The sequence below is a fragment of the Furipterus horrens genome, unplaced genomic scaffold (genome assembly GCF_987537825.1).
Source record: "Furipterus horrens unplaced genomic scaffold, mFurHor1.1.pri manual_scaffold_1, whole genome shotgun sequence".
NCBI classification, from domain to species: Eukaryota; Metazoa; Chordata; class Mammalia; order Chiroptera; family Furipteridae; genus Furipterus; species Furipterus horrens.
The window spans coordinates 135,434,380-135,456,161 of record NW_028327171.1 but is presented as its reverse complement, the minus strand read 5'-3'; the positions used below and the strand labels follow the sequence as shown (position 1 = coordinate 135,456,161).

General features: G+C 33.9%; 1 protein-coding gene across 3 annotated transcripts in view; it reads right to left on the bottom strand.

The window, feature by feature from the left end:
- SPOPL (speckle type BTB/POZ protein like) overlaps positions 1–21,782 on the bottom strand; it is a 64,096-nt gene that overhangs the window by 17,933 nt on the left and 24,381 nt on the right. For all 3 annotated transcript variants that reach the window (XM_090279536.1, XM_090279544.1, XM_090279538.1), the window contains exons 2-5: positions 4,821–4,957; positions 4,520–4,641; positions 4,117–4,268; positions 819–946 (exon numbers count right to left, since the gene is read on the bottom strand). In XM_090279536.1, coding sequence (XP_090135662.1) covers positions 819–946; positions 4,117–4,268; positions 4,520–4,641; positions 4,821–4,898 — 480 coding nt within the window. In that variant the 5' untranslated portion in view covers positions 4,899–4,957. The remainder of the gene's footprint in view (positions 1–818; positions 947–4,116; positions 4,269–4,519; positions 4,642–4,820; positions 4,958–21,782) is intronic.

Sequence of the window (21,782 nt, the reverse complement as noted above, 5' to 3'; positions counted from 1 at the left end):
TATAAATAATGAAGTTATTATATTTCCAAAACACTCATCTGTCTATAATAACCTACTGAAATATATTTAACATTGAGTTTACCTGATTACAAGTTTTCAACTGGCTTTGCTATAAAAATTATCAACTACTGTAAATTTTTTTGATAAAACTATGTAACTGATGTATATTCTCTATAAACTGTACTGATAACATAATCCTTGTATTCACTCCAAAGATGAATCTCAATAATCTGTATCGGTAAAAGTATATAACGATAACATGTAGACATGGGCACACCTAAAAATTTGAGATGCTATTGCTTATAATGGTAATAACATCATTTGATTAAATGAACTCAACTACCTGAATGAATAAAAAGCTTCCCAATGTTTTTCAGGCACTATTGTTCAAAGTAATGTTTCAGACTGATAAAACTACTAATAATGCTTTTATGTTTAATATGATCTATCTGAATATGACAAAAAATATTCACCATCTATGTAAGAATTATTCAGAATGACAAAGATATTTAAATTTTTCATATAAAGATATACACACCCATAGTCTTCCTAAGAGAAAGAAATGTTTAGTATGGGCTAGTATAACTGCATGTACAATTTATACTAGAGATATGACCAATTTTTTTTTTCATAGTGGGCTACTATATTGATTTCTAAGGCAATTTCTAAGACTTTACTGGTAAAACATTTTCAAATGAAACCTTACCAATTACCCCAATTATTATTTTGTATAACATACTTAATATTATTGTGGTTTATATTTTTGCTTTATCATTAACTATAACTATGAAGCTCCTGGACACATAAAATGTACCCACCTCACAAAATAACGTAAGCTTGTCATCTGGTAAAAGACCATTAGCTTCATCAAGCAAAAAATCCCTTCGAATGAATTTTTTAAAACCCCAGTCCTTCCCTTGTACAAATCGGTATGCTCTTTGGCTTTCTGGTGGAAAACAGAGTAGAAGTTTAAATAAAGCAAGTACCCAAGAACATTTTTGTTAATGATAACATAGTTAAATGAATATGCAAAAATAAGACTCGGTTGATACATTCATCATAAAAAATATAGATATTTGTTTTCATAAATAAATGTGTCAATAAGAGTTACATCAGGTAGAATCAGATCATTCCTCAGCATTACTCAAATTTTGGCCATCAAATGTGCTCACTTTCAGATTTCTGGATCTCTATGTAGAAGTAAAGCCAGATCAAATCTTGTGGAGAAGATGTAGGCCCTATAATAATAAAGTAGGATCAAAATGCACTGGCATAGGCTTAGTACTTGTAATCTACCATCAGAACCTGATTAGAAACATGCCTCTCATTTCCTTCTTCTCCCTTTAAAAAAAGTAGATGCTCTAAATCACCAGGAGATCATTTAAGCCTTCCTGGGACACCACCCTACTGACTTAAGTTTTATTGAACTAGAAAGCATCCATTAATTGGTGAAATACCTAAATAAGGTCACTTATCACTCCCAGGTCTTTAGACATAACCCACTCACTGCTAAAAGCAGCTTTCATAAAAATCTAAAAACTGGTTTTTAGTATAATTTCTAATAAATAAGTGTCTGAAGTAAATGTTTCAAATACCTATTATAATGTATAACAATTGTATACTATGAAATAAACAAGACCCTCTACAGTTAAGTATTCACTGTTACATAAAAAAAATTAATCAGAGGTGGAAACCAGTGGTAAATTTAATTCAGATACTCCATGATATGGACTGAATGTGTGTATCCCATCAAAACTCTTATATTGGAACCAAACACCCCACTTGTTTCTTGTTGATTTGCAGCAGTTCATGGCAAACCATAAAAAATAATGAGGAAACATGCAAGATAATGATTACCTCTAGGGTTGAAGATAGAAGAGAAACAATTCAGAAAAGACATACGAGAGATTTCAAATCATTTACTGCTTAATTTCTTAGGTTAGATGGTGGGTCAAGTATATTTATGACTTATTCTTCATCTCTTTGTAAATCTTTGTATATGCTAGAATTTACTCAGTGCTTCTCAAAGTGTCGTTCCCAGAGCAGTAGCATCAGCATCACCAGAGAATTTGTTTAGAAATGCAAAATCAGCCAGCAAGCCAGACCTCTGGACTCAGAAACTCTGGGAGTAGAGCCCAGCAATCTGTGTTCTAACAAACCTACAATTGTTGTAGGAAAAAACTAAAACACAGTTTTGGTGCTATCTTAAAAATAAATAATTATACTCAAGATCCAACTATTTTTTTCAATGATTAATTTTCATTTTTTTGCATGCTACTTCTTGGTATCTGCAGTATATATGTCTGGACCAAATTTCAAAAAATTTTAAACTATTTATTGTTTATACAATTTTACAGCTTAAATACTGGGACATGTATCTTCATCACTAAATGTCTTCCATGAAAGTAGAATTTCTAATTTCTTTAACTTTGATGAATATCCAACATTCATCCTTTATAATTCAATCAAAAAATTCTTCAGTCTCAAAGATGAAAGAAAGAAAAAACATACCTCCCAATGTGATGGTTACAAGAGGTCAGTAATTGAGATTAGAATAGGAATGCTGCTCTTGTAAGAGACCTCACAAACTTCCCTAATCCCTTCCATCACACAAAGATACAGTGAGAAGTTGATAGTCCATGACCCAGAAAGGGTCTTCATCAGAATCTGACCATGGTGGCACCCTGATCTCGGACTTCCCAGTCTCCAGATGTGAGAGAAATAAATTTCTGTTGTTTATAAGCCATCCAGTCTGTGGTATTGGGTTGGCCAAAAAGTTCATTTGTTTTTTTCTCTAGGATGGCTGTAGTAGCACTTAGTTATCTTTAACTTCATTCAAAACAATTTTGTTACATTGTATTGTGACAGCTATCATATCAGCGTACATTAAAAAAAAAAAAAAAAACTTACCAAATCGGTGAATTTTTGTGTAGCCATTTCAATACTGAAAATGGAAGAAAATAAGCGACATTTTTGGCATTTTATGCTTCATTATTTCAAGAAAGGTAAAAATGCAAATAAAACACAAAAAAAGATTGTGCAGTGTATGGAGAAGGTGCTGTGGCTGATAGAATGTGTCAAAAGTGGTTTGACAAGTTTCGTGGTAGAGATTACTTGCTGGACGATGTTCCATGGTACGATAGACCAGTTGATGGTGACAGCAATCAAATTCAGACATTGATTGAGAATAATCAACATTACACCACATGGGAGATAGCCGACGTACTCAAAATATCCAAATCAATAAAGGTATTGTTGAAAATGAAAAATGTCTTTTATTTTATAAAAAAAAAACTAAATGCAATTTTTGACCAACCCAATACTTTGTTATGGCTGCCTGAACAGACTAGGACATTCCACTGTCCTAAATGCCAATGTGAAACTACATGTGAAACTATGTATTACCTTGGCAATAAAAGATTATTTAAAAATATGTAGAGGAGGTTATTTTAAAATAATGTTACTTGACTCTGTGATTCACTCTTATAAAATACTTAAAATTTAACATGGCAGTTCATGATATATTTTCCTACTATGCACATCTTCAGTTATGAAGCTCCAGGCTACATGATTCCAGTAGGTAATATATGGGAAGCTTGAAGTGAATTTAACAAGTCTTAAGACTAAAAAAATTGACTTATTTTCAATCAGTGTTCAGGTCTATTATTTTTTAAAAATGCTAGACAACATATTGAGACATTTAATATTTTTTCACAATAGTCTTCAGATTTTAACTGGCAAAAATAGCAAGGGAGAAGAGAAATATTTCCGCAACACCTATTGCATATGCCAGGCACTGAACCAGGTATCTTGCCCTTAACAACAACTGTTTTTTCAAGTGACAAGTGAATGTTATTTTAGAACATGAGAAAATTAAATTTTAATATTAATTCAAATATCATTTTAAGTAATTTTACATATCTATGAAGACTAAGACTTAATACAAAAACTACAGCTCTACATTGCCATTTAAAATTAAATAATAGCCAAATTAAATATTTTAGGCTAAGGAGATTTTAGTGGAAAAAAAGAAATCCTAAATTTTTGTAGGCAAAAGTGTAGAAGTCACAGCATGTAGTTACAGAGACTTCTTCATTAAGTTTGCAAATCACTTACCCATTGCTTTTGTTTCTTCCCTTTTAGCATTCAGAAGGGAAAATTTGAATTTTGCTCGAACTTCACTTTTTGGGCAGCTGACTAAAAGCAAATATAAGGACAAGTAGTCTTTACTTTCATCATCTAATCCCTTTGGATTTACCCTCAGGCACCTAAAATAAAACAATAGGCTCATATGGAGAAATATAATATTTTAAACATTCAAAAGAGAGGCAATATTGAAATCATTTGTTAATATCCCATCAACATCTCCACAGTTCTTTACAATTCTCTATACTATTAGAAACTTCTTACAAATCTAATATAAAATGGACTAATGTCTGTTCAGAAACAATACCAACAAAACAATAAAGTAGCCAATAATAACATCAAAAACAAAACTCCAAGCAAACAATAATCTTACCATTTCATTTTGTCACTTGGGCTAGATGAGAATGTTGAACTTTTTAATACTTCACCCATTTCTTCTCGACAAAAACTGAAGTTATTAATTGTCCACATGTAGGAAAACTTTACTACTTTAACCTAGGAAATACAGAAAAACACTTTCATAATAAATTTTATGCTTTTAAACTGTCACATGTTAAACATTCTATGACCTCGTCTTTTAACATTTCTAATAACTATGCCAAGGTGCTTCATAATACTAGCAAAATACTGTAAAATTTGTAAGTGACAAAGTAAGGCATTTCAACAACATGTACCTGTGTATAACACCAGCTTTCTGCTATTGGAGCAGCAGACATATCTCCAGGGAGAGGTGGGGTGGGCTCCCGAGACATTGCCACTTAATTGCAGACTTCCAAGATTTATGCAATACCCCACACAGCTGAGTACTTTACTACCAAAAAAAAAAAAAAAAAAGTTTCATTTACTGATCTAATAGTTTAACTGACTGAATCCAGAGAAGAAACATTTAAACAACCATAAAACAATTGCTTTCCCAAATTAGATTACACGAGAACATGCAAGGATTTCATTATTTTTATAATTTTTAAGAAATAAAATCAGCCTCTGTAACATAACACTAGAAATCTATACAAACGTAATACTTGTAGATAACACATTATTTTATAAAGGCAGGCTTACCAAACTAACATAAATCAAAACTTTATATAGCCTAATAGTACAATCATAAACAAAAAAATCACACACAAAAAAATGAAAACAATATCTGATTCAGTTTCCTTCATCTTTTCATTGACCAATTTGCAAAAATCAAAATGGTTGTAAAGTCAGAAGAACCCTGAAAACTACAAATATTAGTCATTCATCTGGTAGACCCCAATGTTTTGACCAACTGAAACACAGATGGGACCTAACTGGTAATGCTTTATAAGAAGAATTATATAGTTTTCCACAAAAGTCTAACTCTATTAGATTGTTATCCCTATCAGATAATATGTACCATATCATAAAATTTCTTCCCAGGTAGCTGTTCTCATACTACATTCATCTGGATGCATAATTTCCTCATAACCTGATCAAGACATTAGGTACTAGATGACTATGCTTTGTAACTTGGAAAGTCTGTAAAAGAGGCAAAATATAAGAGCTACATAAGTAGGGTAATTTGCAGGGGTATCGGTGGGGTAGTGGGGTTCAATATTACATTCCAACATAGTGACTCAAGTCTGGAGAACCCTCTTTTCATTTAAGAATAATTAATGAGGAAAGAAAACCACATGACTCCTATTAAAAAAATAACTACTAAGGGAAAAGGATTTTGTCTAAAATGGAGAAGAAAATACTTGCTCTAGGTCTATACCCAATGAAACAACACTGGAAGTGAGAAAACAAAGATTAAAGAAAGCCACCTGAAAGACACATAGAATCAAAAAGACCTATAAAAGGTATGAAAAAATGTTAAGCTACAAATGAAGAAGCACAATAACAATCTGAACTAGGCTTGAAGCAGTGGCCTTGTGTAGGAGATGAACCTTGTTCAACCCTGCTCTATCTCTCGGTTGTCTCTCAAACCTTTGTGCTTGTCCAAGGAGGCTATTATTTTTTAATAGCTCCCAATAGTTAAGTATATGCCAACACCTGCCGGTATCCCAAATGGGAGGATGTCAGCACCTAGATACAGGATGACAGGCAATCAGGTTCTCAGGTAGCAGCTTTTAAAAGTACGCAAATAAATACAGTCTTGTGGGACCACAAATATAAGCCCTGCTACCCATTAGAGTCAGTTGCGAAAATAAGGGCTCAATATACATGTATAAAGCTCTTTTCTTGGAGGTACCAGAAAGCTGGAGCAAGGCAGAGGGAGAGCACCAAGATGGTGTCTGGAACCTAAAATCCTTGAGAGCAGCTATGTAGGACACTAGTCGTGGGCCAAACCTAAAGCCTGTCCCTCAGGCCAAAGGCCCAGGACAAGTAAAAAGATCTCTCTCAGAGACTGAGAGGTGTGCCTCAGTCTGCTGTCTGTGCAATGTGCAGGGCTGGAAGCATGCCAAAACTGTCTCTCCAATTGCCACACTCCCATGGGACCTAGGAATGCAAGCTCCCCACCCCCCTCGGCCACCAGAGCCCAATGATGAAGAGCATCCATCCCTTGGACAGTAGGCACAAAAACCATGGTACCAGACATATGTGTGTCAAGCTCCCCTCCAAGGGACAATAGTCTAAAAGAGGTAGTTGTTTCATTTAGTGCATAAAAGTTGACGCAGAAAGTAAACAAAATGAAGAAACAAAGGAATATGTTCCAAAGGAAATAACAAGATAAAACCTCACAAAACCCCCCCGATAAAACAGAAATAGGTAATTTACCTGATAAAGAGTTCAAAGTAATGGAATGCAGTGAGAACTTCAACAGAGATTAAAATATAGAAAAAGTACTCGACAGAAGTAACAGAGCTGAATAATATAATAAATGAACTGAAAAATATACTAAATGGGTACAACAGCAGACCGCATGAAGCAAAGAAAGGATCAGTCAACTAAAAGGAAGTGGAAGTCATCTAATCAGATTAGCAAACAGAAATAAGAATTTTGAAAGGTAAAGATAGTTCAAGGAACTTATGAGATAACATCAAACCAACACTTACATGATAGGGCTCCCAAAAGAAAAAGAGAGAAAGAGGCAGAATTCTTATAGGAAAAAATAATGCCTGAAACTTCTATAACCCAATGTTAAGAAACAGACAACCAGATCCAGGAAGCCTAGAGTTCCAAATAAGAAGAACCCAAAGTGACCCACACCAAGACACATTATAATTAAAATGCAAAATTTAAAGACAAGGAAATAATTTTATAAGCAGAAAGAGAAACACAACTTGTAACACACAAGGGAACCCCTATAAGACTAAAACAGATTTTTTAATAGAAACTTTTCAGTCAGAAGGGAATGGCACAATATACTCAAAGTGCTAAAAAAAAAAGCTATTCAGAATTGAAGGACACTTTTTGAGACACACAAAAAGCTAAAAGATTTCACAGTGACTAAATCGGCTTTACAAGAAATGTTAAAGGAAGTTCTTTAGACTGAAAAGAGAGGGCATCAATTAGTAACAAAAAAACATGTGAAACAATAAATCTCACTGGAAAGGTAAATATATAGTAAAGGTAGATTAGTCACTTACAAAGCTTCTATAAAAGTTAAAAGACAAAAGAAGTAGACTATAATTGCAGTAATTAGTTAAGGAAATATACAAGAGAAAAAGATGTAAAATGTGACAAAAAAAAAAAAAACTGGGAGAGTTAAAATGTTGAGTTTTAAAATGTAACCAAACAAGTTATAAACAACTAAAAGACCATCCCTCCCAAACAAGTTGTTACATATAAGCCTCATAACCACAAAGCAAAACCCTATAGTACTGTAAATACATGGAAAATAAAGAGAAAGGAATAGCATACCACTAAAGAAAGTAATCAAACCATAAAGGAAGAGAGCAAAGGAAGAAACAGAGAGGAACTATAGAAACAGACAAAAAACAATTAACAAAATGGCGTAAGTTCATACCTATCAATAATTAAATGTAAATGAACTAAATTCTCCAACGAAAATACACAGAGAGGATAAGTGTACAGAGTAAAAAGCATTCTATATGCTGCCTACTACAGACTCACTTTAGACCTAAGAATATACACAGACTGAAAGTAAAGGTATGAAAAAAGATATTCCACGCAAATTAAAACCAAAAGAAAGCTGGGGTAACTGTACTTACATCAGACAAAATTGACTTTAAAACAAAGACTGTAATAAGAAACAAAGAAGAGCATTATATAATAATAAAGGGCTCACTATAAAAGATATGACATTCATAAATATTTATGCATCCAAATAGAACCTAATTATATAAAGCAAATATTGCCAGATCTAAAGGGAGAAATAGACAACAATACAATAATAGTAGGGGACTTTAATATCCCTCTAATATTAATGGACATATCATCCAGACTGAAAATCAATAAGGTAACACCAGCCTTAACTGACACCCTAGACCAGATGAACTCAACAGATATATAAATAACATTCCATCCTCACGTGCACAAGGAATATTTTCCAGGATAGATCATGTTAGGGCATAAAACAAGTCTTAAGAGGATCAAAATCATAACAAGCATCACTTCCAACCAAAATGGTATTAAACTAGAAGTCAATTACATGAATAAAATTGGAAAATACATAAATATGTAGAGACTAAATAATCTGCTTCTGAACAATCAATGTGTTAAAAAAGAAAACAGAAGAGAAATAAAAAATACCTTGATACACATGAAAATGGAAATATAACATAAAAATTTATGGGATGCAGCAAAACCAGTCCTAAGTAGAAGTTCACAGCGATAAATGCCTACATCAAGAAACAAGGAAAGTCTCAAATAAAAAAGCCTAACCTAACTTTCATCTCAAGAAACTAGAAAAAGAAGAACAAATGAAGCCCAAAGTTGGTAGGAGGAAAGAAAAAATAAGAGCAGAAATAAATGATAATAGGGGCAAAAAAACCAATAGAAAAGCTCAATGAAAGTCAGAGCTAGTTCTTTGAAGAGACAAATGCAATTAACCAACCTTAGCTAGACTAACTAGGAAAAAAGACTCAAAATCAGAAATGATAGAGGAGATATAATAACTGAAATCACAAAATACACAGGATTATAAGAGACTACTATGCCAACAAATCAGAAAACCTAGAAGAAAAGGTTAAGTTTCTAGATATATTTAACTAAGCCTGAATCATGAAAAAAAACAAAAAATCATAACAGAGTAGTAGTAAAAAGACTGAATGAGTAATCAAAAATCTCCCCAAAAACCAAAGTGCAGAACCATACAGCCTTACAGGTGAATAAATATTCAAAAAAGAATTAACATGTTATCTATGCAACTCTTTCAAAAACAGATGAAGACAACTCTTGTAAACTCATTTTATGAGGCCAGAATTACCCTTATTCCAGTATCAGAAATGGGACATGGGCACCAGAAAAATAAAGAGACAGAGGAAGGCCACAATACCAAGCCTGGGAGATATAGAAGATCAACCTAATATACAAAAACAAATATGGAGAAACAGCCAAAAGGGGAAGACAAAGAAACATGTCCCGAATTTAAAAAATGGACAAATGTCTAGAAAAAGAAGTAAATAAAACGGAGACAAGCAAGCTACCAGACACAGAGTTTAAAACAATGGTTATAAGGATGCTGAAGGAACTTAAAGAAAAAGATGGATGAATTCAGTGAGAACTAAACAAAGAGAGACACTAAACAAAAAAGACATAGAAACAAACAAAAAACAAAATAAAAGAACCAGTCAGAAATGAAGAATACAGTATCTTAAATGAAAAATACACTAAGAGAAATCAAGAGCAGGCTAAATAAAGCATATGACAAAATCAGTGATTTGGAAGATAAGATAGCAAAAAACACCTAATCAGAGCAGCAAAAAGAAAAGAAAATTAACCTCCTTGTCATTAAAGGGACTGCATTAAGTCCATTTTTAATTTATCCTGTTTATTTGCATAAACACAACAAGAGCAGCAAATGATCACTTATGATCTTTAGTTCTGCTTTGCTGGAACTTATGCAAGGAACATTTAGGGTGATCTTCAGTTTGCCCTTCAGGGCACAGAAACTGAGTCACATACCTGGCATTCAGCTGACCTGGGGGGGGGGATTGTGGGGGGAGGAGGGTGTTGGGCAGAAGGGAGCAAAGGGGAAAAATTTGGAACTATTGTAACAATATAATCAATAAACTATACTTTAAAAATAAAAGAAAAAAGAAAAGAAAATTAACAAAAATGAGAACAATTTAAGGGACCTCTGGGACAACATAAAGTATAACAACAGCCGCACCACAGGGGTACCAGAAGGAGAAGAGAGAGCTCAAGAAATTGAAAACATATTTGAAGAAATAATGACTGAAAACTTCCCTAACCTGGTGAAGGAAAAAAGGAAAAAAACACACAAGTCCTAGAGGCACAGAGTCCCAAACAAGATGTACCCAAAGGGGACCACTCAAGACACATCATTATTAAAATGGCCAAGATTAAAAACAAAAAGAGAATCTTAAAAGCAGCAAGAGAAAGAGAATCATCAACAAGAGTGTTCTCATTAGATGATTTCTCAACAGAACATTTTTGTCCAGAAGGGTTTGGCATGAAATATTCAAAGCAAAAACATACAACAAAGACTACTTATTCACAACAAGGCTATCATTTAAAATTGAAGGTGAAATAAAGAGCTCCCCAGACAAGAAAACGCTAAAGGACTTCATTACCACCAAACCGGTATTACAAGAAGTGTTAAAGGGACTTAAGAAGAAGAAAGAAAAAGCAAAAGAGGGATATAGCTATAAACAATAAAATGGCAATAAATATGTACTTATCAATAATCACTTAAAATGTAAATGCTCCAATCCATAGACATAGGATAGCTGAACATTAAAGAAAACTGGACCAAAAGATGCACACAGGCTAAAAGTAAAGGGATAGAAAAAGATATTTCATGTAAATGGAAAGAAACAAAAAAGCTGAGGTAGCAATACTTATGTCAGATAAAGTAGACTTTAAAACAAAGGCTATAGTAAGAGACAAAGAATATTACATTATTATAAAGGGATAAACCCTAAAAGTAGCAACAACCCTTCTAAGCATTTATCCACCCAGTATAGAAATATTTAAATATTTAAAACAAAAAAGAATTTTTTTTTGATATTTCAATGAGTTTATTTGAGCCAAACTGATGATAATCACCAGTATAAAGATAATCTTCATGGATATAAAGAGATTAACGGTAATACAGTCATAGTAGGGGATTTTAACACCCTACTGACATCAATGGATAGATCTCCCAGACAAAAAAATCAATAAGGGAATGGTAGCCTTAAACAATATACCAGACCAGATGGATTTGATATTTTGAAAGCATTTCACCCAAAAGCAGAATATAAATTCTTTTCAAGTGCACACAGCACATTTTCTAGTATAGCACATATTAAAACACAAAACAAGTATCAATAAATTTAAGAAGACTAAAATCATATCAGGCATCTTCCTTGTCCACAATGGGAAAAAAAACTGAAAAACACAGAAACACATAGAGGCTAAATAACATAACTAAACAATGAATGGGTTAACAATGAGATCAAGGAAGATAACAAAAGATACCTTGATATAAATGAAAATGAAACCACATCACCAAAATCTATTAAACACAGTGAAAGCAGTCTTAAGAGGGAAATTCATAGCAATGCAGGTCTACCTCAAGAAGAAGTCTCAAATAAACAATCTAACCTTACACCTAAAGGAACTAGGAAAAGAACAACAAACAAAGCCCAAAGTGAGCAGAAGGAAGGAAATAGTGAAGATCAGAGGGTAAATTTAAAAAAAAAAAGTCTAAAAGAAACAATGCAAAAGATCAATGAAAACAAAAGCTGGTTCTTTGAAAAAGTTAAACAAGACTGACAAACCTTTAACCAGACTCAGGGAAAAAAAAGAGAGAGAGAGAGAGAGAGAGAGAGAGAGAGAGAGAGAGAGAGAGAGAGAGAGAGAGGAGAGAGAGAGAGAGAGAGAGAACCCCCCCCCAAACAAAATTAGAAATGAAAGAGAAGAATTGACACCACTGAAGTAAAAGAATTGTAAGAAACTATTACAAGCCACTATACACCAACAAATTGGGATAACCTGAAAGAAAAAATAATTATTTCTTAAAAAATAAAATCTTTCAAAACTGAACCACTATGAGGCAGAAAGTCTGAACAGACTGATTACAACTAATGAAATCGAAGCAGTGATTAAATAATTCAGCAAACAGATGTCCTGTACCGAATGGCTTCATAGATTAATATTACCAAACAGTCAACACCTATCCTTCTGAAACTATTCCAAAAAATTCAACATGAAGGAAGACTACCAAGTTTATTTTATGAAGCCAGCATTATCCTAATTCCAAAACCAGATAAAGACACTACAAAGAAAGAAAATTACAGGCCAATATCTCTAATGAACATAGGTGCAAAATTCTCAACAAAATATCAGCAAAACACATCCAGCAATTCATTTAAAAGATCATACACCATACCATGATCAAGTGGAATCTATTCCTGGGGGTGCATGGTTGGTTCAATATCCACAAATCAATTAACATGATACATCACAAACACAAGGATAAAAATTGTATCATCATGTCAGTAGATGCAGAAAAGCATTTGACAAAATCCTGTACCCATTTATGATAAAAACTCTCAGCAAAGTGGAAAAAGAGGAAACATACCTCAACATAATAAAGACCATATATGACAAACTCACAGCTAATATCATACTCAATGGATAAAAACTAAAAGCATTTCCCTTAAAGATCAGGAACAAGACAGGGATGTCCACTTTCACCACTCTTATTCAACATAGTACTGGAAGTTCTAGCCACAGCAATGACAAGAAAGAATAAAAATCATCCAAATTGGAAAGGAAGAAGTAAAACTGTCATTATTTGCAGATAATATGATACTATAGAGAGAGAACCATAAAGGTACCACTAAAAAACAAACAAACAAAAACTCCTGCTAGAACTGATAAATGAATTCAGTGAAGTAGAGGATACAAAATAAGTATTCAGAAATCAGTTGCATTTTTATACACCAATAAAGAACTATCAAAAAAAGAACCAAGAAAACCACCCCATTTACAATTGGATTAAAAAACAATAGAATACTTAGGCACAAATTTAAAGAAGAAGGTAAAAGATCTCTATTTGAAAAATTACAAGACACTGAACAAAGAAACTGAACAAAGAAATTGAAGAAGATACAAGTAAATGGGAGCATACACCATGTTGATGGTTAGGAAGAAATGGCATTGTTAGAATGTTCATACTATCCAAAATGATCTATAGATTCAACAAATTTCCTATCAAAATATTAATAGTGAGTCTAAATTGGCCACTATTACAGAATAAAGTACCTAGCAGTTTATTTTTTAATGACTCTCAAAAGAAAGACTATTAAGCTTTTTGAACAATTATCTTAAATTGTGCAATATTCCTAGTGTTAGCTGTTGAGCTTCTAGACAAATGGGATATATGAATTATCGAGGAAAGAAGTTAAGAGTCTGAAGAATATTATCAAAACTCTCTCCAGTTATAAAATATAACTATCATGCTTATGAGATCATCTGTAATCTCTTTTTAGTGTTATCTGTAATGAGGTCAAAGTCTTCTAGGCACTAGCTTACTCAATTGAAATGTTAATTATATAACATTTTTATTTATTAATTATTCAACTAATAAAATGTAAGTCACTCTACAACTGTAAAGTACCATATTTACGTTAAAAGTTATCTTTACTGCTTCAAAAAATTATAGCTGAAAATACCATTTGAAGTCAAAGCAATTTATATATCTAATGACAATGATTACATAATGAAAGGAAATGAATTCATATGTAACTTAATATATAATGTTCAACAATTTTTCTAAGACTATTATCAGGAAGAACAATTAGACCACAATCAATATTTACAATGGTGATAAACAACTAAAATACATGTATCATAAATTTCTTAAAATGTATCTAAAATGTGAGTGCAATAAACATTTATTATATGCTATATATATTGTACATTCTAATGGACTTTAAAGTACAAAGATGAATAACATATAGTCCCTATTGTGGAGAAGACTATAATATGGTAAGGGAGACAATGCATGCTAAGACACTTTCAATACGATAATATGATAGTGAAATATGGAGCATTTTTAGACAAGGAAGGATGTCATGAAGATAGTCCCTGAGCTGGATGCTAAAAATAGCAAACAAATTAAAGACCACAAACTAAAGCACAGATTTTAATAGCAAGGGTTATATACCAAGACCAGTGTGAATCATAGTTTTGACATGAATTATGCAATCTTACAGACATTGGGCCTCTCCTTTTTCTATTAAAGGATTAAAGTATCTTATTTCTCTATGGCTTGCGAGTGATAACATAAAATATATAAGTCCTTACTTACACATAAATAAGTACAATAAACCCATAAGCAAGAAAAATTTCACAGGTGACGCATGAGATTAAATAATTTGGGCAATGGTGTTAAGGGTGGTAAAACCGAAGTAAAATAATTAATGTATATTAAAAAGTACTTAAAAGCTACCATGGGGTCTTCTTCTAAGTATGATGGAATAGCTGGCAGGCGGACTAAGTTCTGCTCTGAAGCAGAAAACCCTGGAAAAAATAATTATCCATTTAAAGGCATCTAGAGCTGCTCAAGCAATCAGGATAGGGGGGTCCCAAAATTTCAGAGACAATGGAATAATCTAAAGGCTAAGTTGATAGAGTACAGCGCTTTCTTCTCGTTGGCCTCATGGGGTAGGAAATAAAAATGGATACCTGAGGGGCTAGTTATCTTCACGCATAGTGCCCTTTAAGATTTCTGCCGAATGCTGACCCGGCATGGAGCAGGATGCCAGGAAGAAAGCCTCCAAAGAGCACAGCAAAGTTCTCACATATCTCATTGCTGAGAAGACAAGGATTAGAGAGTTTAGGATCTGACAAAGAGAGAAGCCGAAGTAAAAACATCACACTGTCATTTGGAAGGCCTGGAAAGCTAGGCTGTACAAGAAGGACAAACCAAATGTGCAAGTAGCTTTAATTCACACAGTTCCTGACTGGCTCAAAGTTATCAGACCCTATGCTTTACAACTAAAGAGAGGAAAGGATAACCAGTCAAAGACAAATGCCATATGATCTCACATACATGTGGGATCTAATCAACAAAATAAACTGATGAACAAAACAGAACCAGAGGCATGGAAACATGGAACAGACAAACAGATCTCAGAGGAGAGGGGGTTGGGGGAAGGATTGGATGAAAGAAGATGAAGGGATTAACCACAAAACCATATATACATATAGACAACAGTGTGGTGTTAGCCAGAGGGAAGGAGGGCAGGGGGCTGAGTCGAGGTGGTCAAAGAATGGGAAATTGGGGATATCTATAATAGTGTCAACATAAAGTAAAAAAATAAAATAAAAGAAGATATCAATTTTCATAATGGTTGGTATTTAATTAATAATTACCAGGCTTACAAAGGACAGATATATATGACTGAAAACTAGGAAAAAAAACAGTACCAAACATAGACCCACAGACCTTTAGGAGAGTCACAAGACAAGGATTATAAAATAACTGTGATTAATATGTTGTAATAGAAAGAAAAAACTTAAAAGAAAAATAGGTGATAAATAGTTTTATTAAGAATTTAATTCTTTTCTTAAAGTATATTTTATTATGTTGTTACAGTAGTCCCAATTTTTCTCCCCTTTGTTCCCCTCTGCACAGTAGCCCCCTTTCCTCCAGCAATCCCACCCACCCCTTAGTTCATGTCCATCGGTTGTGCATGTAAGTTGTTCTGCTTCACCCTTTCCCATATTATTCTTAACTTCCCCGTCTATTTTGTACCAAGCAATTATGCTTCTTAATCCCTACGCCATTTCCCCATTTCTCCCCCTTACCCTCCCAGCTAATAGCCCCCAAATGATCCCCATACCTATAAATCTGTTCCTATTCTGGTTTGCTTTTACCCTGGCTGGTTTGGCTCAGTGGATTGAGCGTCGGCCTGCGAGCTAAGTGTCGCTGGTTCGATCTTCCAGTCAGGGCACATCAGAGAAGGAAAACTCTGATTCCAAAAAACCTCCGCTGCCTTGCGGCATACCTCTTCAGGGGAAAGGCTAAGGGAGTAAACCCCGACAGAAAATCCGGAGCCGGAGTCCCTAAGGTGGTTTGACGTTGTAGTCAACACCGGCAACTCCTGCGGCGCACCTGAAGCCAAGCTGTATTGACTCCGTCTTTCCCTTGGATCCTTCAGCTGCGAAGAGAGGGGGGGTCTGCTGCATGGGCAACAGCAGACCCTCCATATCACCCTGCCCAGGCTCTGTAGCTTCAGCTTCACTGGAGAGGATACTCCAGTGTCATCGCAAGATGTCGATTCAACATGGGAGGAGACAGATACCGTGTCACTCCCGAGTTGGACTGCACAGCCATTCTCGGCGGTGCAGATAGACTCTTAAGAAGCTACACCATCGTCTCGAGACGGACGGCTGCCGACGATTCTGGTTTGCTTAGTTGAATTTTGTTTTTATTTTTCAGATTCAGTTTTTGATAGTTGTGAATTCATTGTCATTTTAATATTCATAATTTTGATCTTCTTTTTCTTAAGTAAGTCTCTTTGATATTTCATACAATAGTTTGGTGATGATGAGCTCCTTTAGCTTTACCTTGTCTGGGAAGCACTTTATCTGCCCTTCCATTCTAAATGATAGCTTTGCTGGATAGAGTAGTCTTGGTTATAAGTCTTTGCTTTTCATCACATTGAATACTTCTTGCCAGTCCCTTCTTGCCTGCAAAGTGTCTTTTGAGAAATAAGCTGTTAGTCTTATAGACACCCCTTTGTAGGTAACTCTGATTTTCTCTTGTTGCTTTTAAGATTCTCTCTTTATCTTTAACCTTTGGCATTTTAATTATGATGTGTCTTGGTGTGGTCCTCTCTGGGTCTGGCTTGTTTGGGACTCTCTGTGCTTCCTGGACTTGTACGTCTATTTCCTTTGCCAAATTCGGGAAGTTTTCCTTCATTATTTTCTCACAGAAGTTTTCAATTTCTTGTCCTTCCTCTTCTCCTTCTGGCACCCTTATGGTTTGGACGTTGGCATGTTTAAAGTTGTCCCAGAGGTTCCTAAGCCTCTCCTCATTTTTTTCAATTTTTGTTTCCTCATTCTGTACTGGTTTACTCTTTCTTTCTTATGTTCCAAATCATTGATTTGAACCCTGGTTTTCTTCCCTTCACCATTGGTTTTGTGTGGATTTTCCTTCGTTTCATTTAGTATAGCCTTTACTTGTTCCCTTATGCATTTTCCATACTTAAGCATACCTGTCAAGCTTGTGAGCATCTTTATCACCAGTGTTTTGAACTCTGCATCTGTTAGATTGGGTATCTCCTCGTTAGGTCGGCTATCTCCCTGTTGCTTAGTTCTCCCAGTGGAACCTTGATCCGTTCCCCTTGTGGGCCATATTTCTCTGTCTCCTCATCTTGACAGGTTCCTGTGTTTGTTTGCCTCTGTGTCTTAGGTAGAGCTATCACTTCTGTTATGTTGTAAGGGGTGGAGTCTTAGGTATTCATTAGTACAGGGCAACAGGTTTCACCACTGTTGTGGAGTTGTATGTGGAGGAGGGGTCTGAGAGTGAACAATGCTGCTTGCTCAGCACTCATCCCTTTTCTAGGCACTTCTCCCACTTCATATGGGACTGGCGCCTCTTTAGCTGTTGCTCTGGCTGTGGTTCCCACAATGGGTGGGTCTGCGGACGTTCTAGGACTGTGGGGGCCCTTTAAACAAGAGGACTCTGCTGAGAGACTGGCAGTTTCTTCCTCCACCCCAACCCCCACTGGTTTGCACAGTCAAAAGCAATGAGGCTTTATTTTCACCGGCACTGGAACCGTAAGTTGCGTGGTCTGGTCTGGTGCTGGGTGTGCTCCCCAGGTGTTCCTCCCAACTTTTTAAAATGTGTAATTGCGCTTTCCACCGGCCTGCTGCTGCCACTGCTGCCGCTGCCACCACACTGTGTCCTCTCTGCCCTGGCTCTGCCCCTACTACCTGTCTGGATGAGTATTTCTTCTTTATACCTTTGTTTGTTGGACTTCCATGCAGCTTGATTTTCTGGAACTTCTGGTTGTCTCTAGTTTTGAAGTAGCTATATTCCTTCTTAGTTGTGGAGGGAGACGCAGCATGTCTGTCTAGGCCTCCATCTTGGCCAGAAGTCCAAGAATTTAATTCTTTAGGGAGGAATCAAGTAAAAATTCTAGAACTGGAAAATACCTGAAATTATTAACAAACATCTAAGTTAACAGCACACTAAACAGCAGAAGAGGACCAGAAAAGTTTAAAGGTCAATAATAGATATCAGTACTAAAGCAGAAAAATTATAAAAAATACAAACAAAAAACCCAAACCCTAAAACAAATATGAGACACAGTGAAAGTCTAACATATGTGTGAATGGAGTTGCAAAAAAAAAAAAAAGCTAAATAACTAATAATTTTGCATAATTGGTCAACAAAACAATAATTGTATTATGAAGCTTAAATACATGTACAGTTAAAATGCATAACAATAATGTAACAAGTGTTCTAAGGTTCTAGCATTCTTGGGTAAGTGGGAAACATAAGTATTGCTATTACCTATAATAAGGAAATGAAGCATATAAACACTATGCTAAAAGAGAGGTGAGATAGCTAAAAAGTGAGACAACTAAAAAACAGACCAAAAAAGAAGGGGAAAAGATAGAAAACAAATACATAGGTAAGATGGTAAAGATGTAAATATATAATAATTACATTTATATGTAAATAGGATACATACGCTAATTACCAGACTGATTAAATAAACAGACAACCAAAGGCAATAACAACTAATTGCAATGGCAGATCTTGGAATAGTAAAAAGACAGTAGTGGGAAAACTGGTAAAAATCTGATTCAAGTGTTCGGTTAGTTAACATTAACAGTATTATACCAATGTTATTTCTTGATTTTAATAAGTTTAATAGTTATATCATTTAATATAATAAAAAGGTTTTTACATTTTATTGGTGTCTAATATGGTGTTAACATTATGGGAAGCTGTGTGAGGATTAAAAACAACTATTTGCTGTGTAGGAAGACTTAAATATAAGGGTATATAGAAAGGTTTAGGTTTTAAAAAGGTGGAAAAATACATACTTTAAAAATTCTAAAACAAAGTAGATACAACTATACTAGGATCAGACAAAGCAGACTTTAAAATCAGAAGCATTAGAAAAAGGAAAATACTAAAATGAGAAAAAGTTCAACCATGAAAACATAATTCTAAGTGTGTCTGTATATAACAGGGTCAGTTCCAAAAATCAAAGTGTGAAACCTGTATAATTTTATTAACCTATGTCATCCCAATAAATTCAATTTAAAAAATCATAGTGGGAGTCTTTAATTCACCTCTCTCAATAATTAAAAGAACAACCTTAATGACTACACAATGTAGGGAGAGAACAAGGCACCAAACAGCAAAAAATAAAAAAGGCAAATTCTTCCCAACTGCAAAGAAAACATCTACCAAAACTGACCATATTACTGCATAATAAAGAAAACCTTGCAAACAAATTTCAGATCATTGAAATCATAGTGGAATTAAATTAAAATCAATAAGCAAAAGATAAACAGAAAATACATAAGTCCCCAGAAATTAAACAATAACTTATTAAATAATCTGTGGGTTTAAAAAGGAATTACAAAATATTTTGAACTAAATGATATTAAAAATAAGAAATTTCCAAACTTGAAAGACATAATTTTATCGATGCATATAGGAAATTTATAATCTTTCACGCACATACCAGTAAAAGAAAGAATAATAGAAGAAATAATAAATGTATGAGCAGAAACCAATGATAAGGAAATACGTACAAAGAGAAAAGACAAAGTCAAAAGTTGGGAAAAAGAAATTGACAGATTTAGTCATATTAATCAAGTAAAAAGAGAAGGGACACAATTTATAACACCAAAAGTGATTCCCTAAAAGATAATGAGATTTTACAACAATTTAATTGATAATTTAAATGAAATGAGAAAATCATTTGCAAAACATAACTTAGCAAAATTGACACACAATATGAAAGAGAAAATCATAGTCCAATTTTGATTAAAGTTTAATTAGTAATTAACAACCCCCACCCCAAAGAAAACTTCACTGCACTGGCTCTTCCACAGAATAGAAAACAAAAACAAACTTCACATCTTGTTGGATGAAACCAGTGTAGCTTTTATATCAAAACTTGTCAAGTGCATTACAAGAAAGGAAAATATAGAAAAGTCTCTCTCATGAACACAGAGTAAAAATCCTACACAAAGTAATAGCAAGTGAAACCTAAGCATTGCATAAAAAGTATAATAAAGCATACTATTTCATCATCAATGGTTTTTTTTATTCCAGTAATGCAATGGTGATTAACATCAGAATCTATTAATATAATTTATCTTATTAACCAAAAAAGGGGAAAACGATCACCTTGATGAATGCAGAAAAAACATCTGATAAAATTCAACCCATTCAGGATAAAAATCTCTTTACAAACTGGCAACAGAAGGAAGTTTCTTTAATTTTACAAAAGGTCTTAAAACACACCTCTATAGTAAGAGTTTTAAGTGAGATAAGAAAGGCCACTATCAGCACTTAATTCAACATTGTACTGAAAATCCTAGCCAGTACCTTAAAACAAGAAAAGCAAAAGGTGTAAGAATTTAACAGAAGAAAAAAATGATCATCACTCACAGATAACATGATTGTGTACAAATTAATAGAATTAACAAGTAATTTTGTCCAGATTGTTGTATATAAGGTCAACATACAAAAATCCACTGTATTTCTGTTAGCAAAAAAAAATCAGAAAATAATTATTTCAAGAGATACCTTTTATAGTATAATTTAAAAATCCAATTCTCCCAGAAATAAGTCTAACAAAGGGTGTTCACAATCTCTACAATGAAAACTGCAAAATGATATTGACAAAAAAGTAAAGATAAACTAAATTAATGAAGGAATATACCATGTTCATGAAATGGAAAACACAATCTTACAAAGAATCTTCCCAAACTGATATATAAATTCAAAGCAATCCCAATCAAAACCCAAAGGTGCTTTTGGTGGAAATTGACAGGCTATTCTGAAATGTATACAGCAATGAAAAAGGGACAAGAAAACACAAAGCATCTTGAAGAACAACAAAGCTGAAGGGTTATAAGTACATCAGGTACACGATATCAAGACCTAAGTATAAGAAATAAATATAAAATATCAAGACAAAATATAGCCATTGAAATTAAGTGTGGTACTGGAGCTAAAAATAAAGAAACTGATAATGAATGGAAGAAAATAAAGAGCCCACAAACAGACACACATATTTTAGCCAGTTCATTCATGGCAAAGTTAATAATGAAGTATAGTACAGAAAGGGTCATTTTTTAATAGAGTGCTGGGTGAAATGGATAGTCATATAGAAAAATTAAATCTTGACTCCTTCATATCATATACAATGGTCAATTTTAGACATATTTCATATATAAATATGAAAGAGATAAAGCTTTTGGGACAATACTAGATAATATCTTTATAAATCTGGGGTATGTAAATATTTCTTAAGCAGGACACAGGG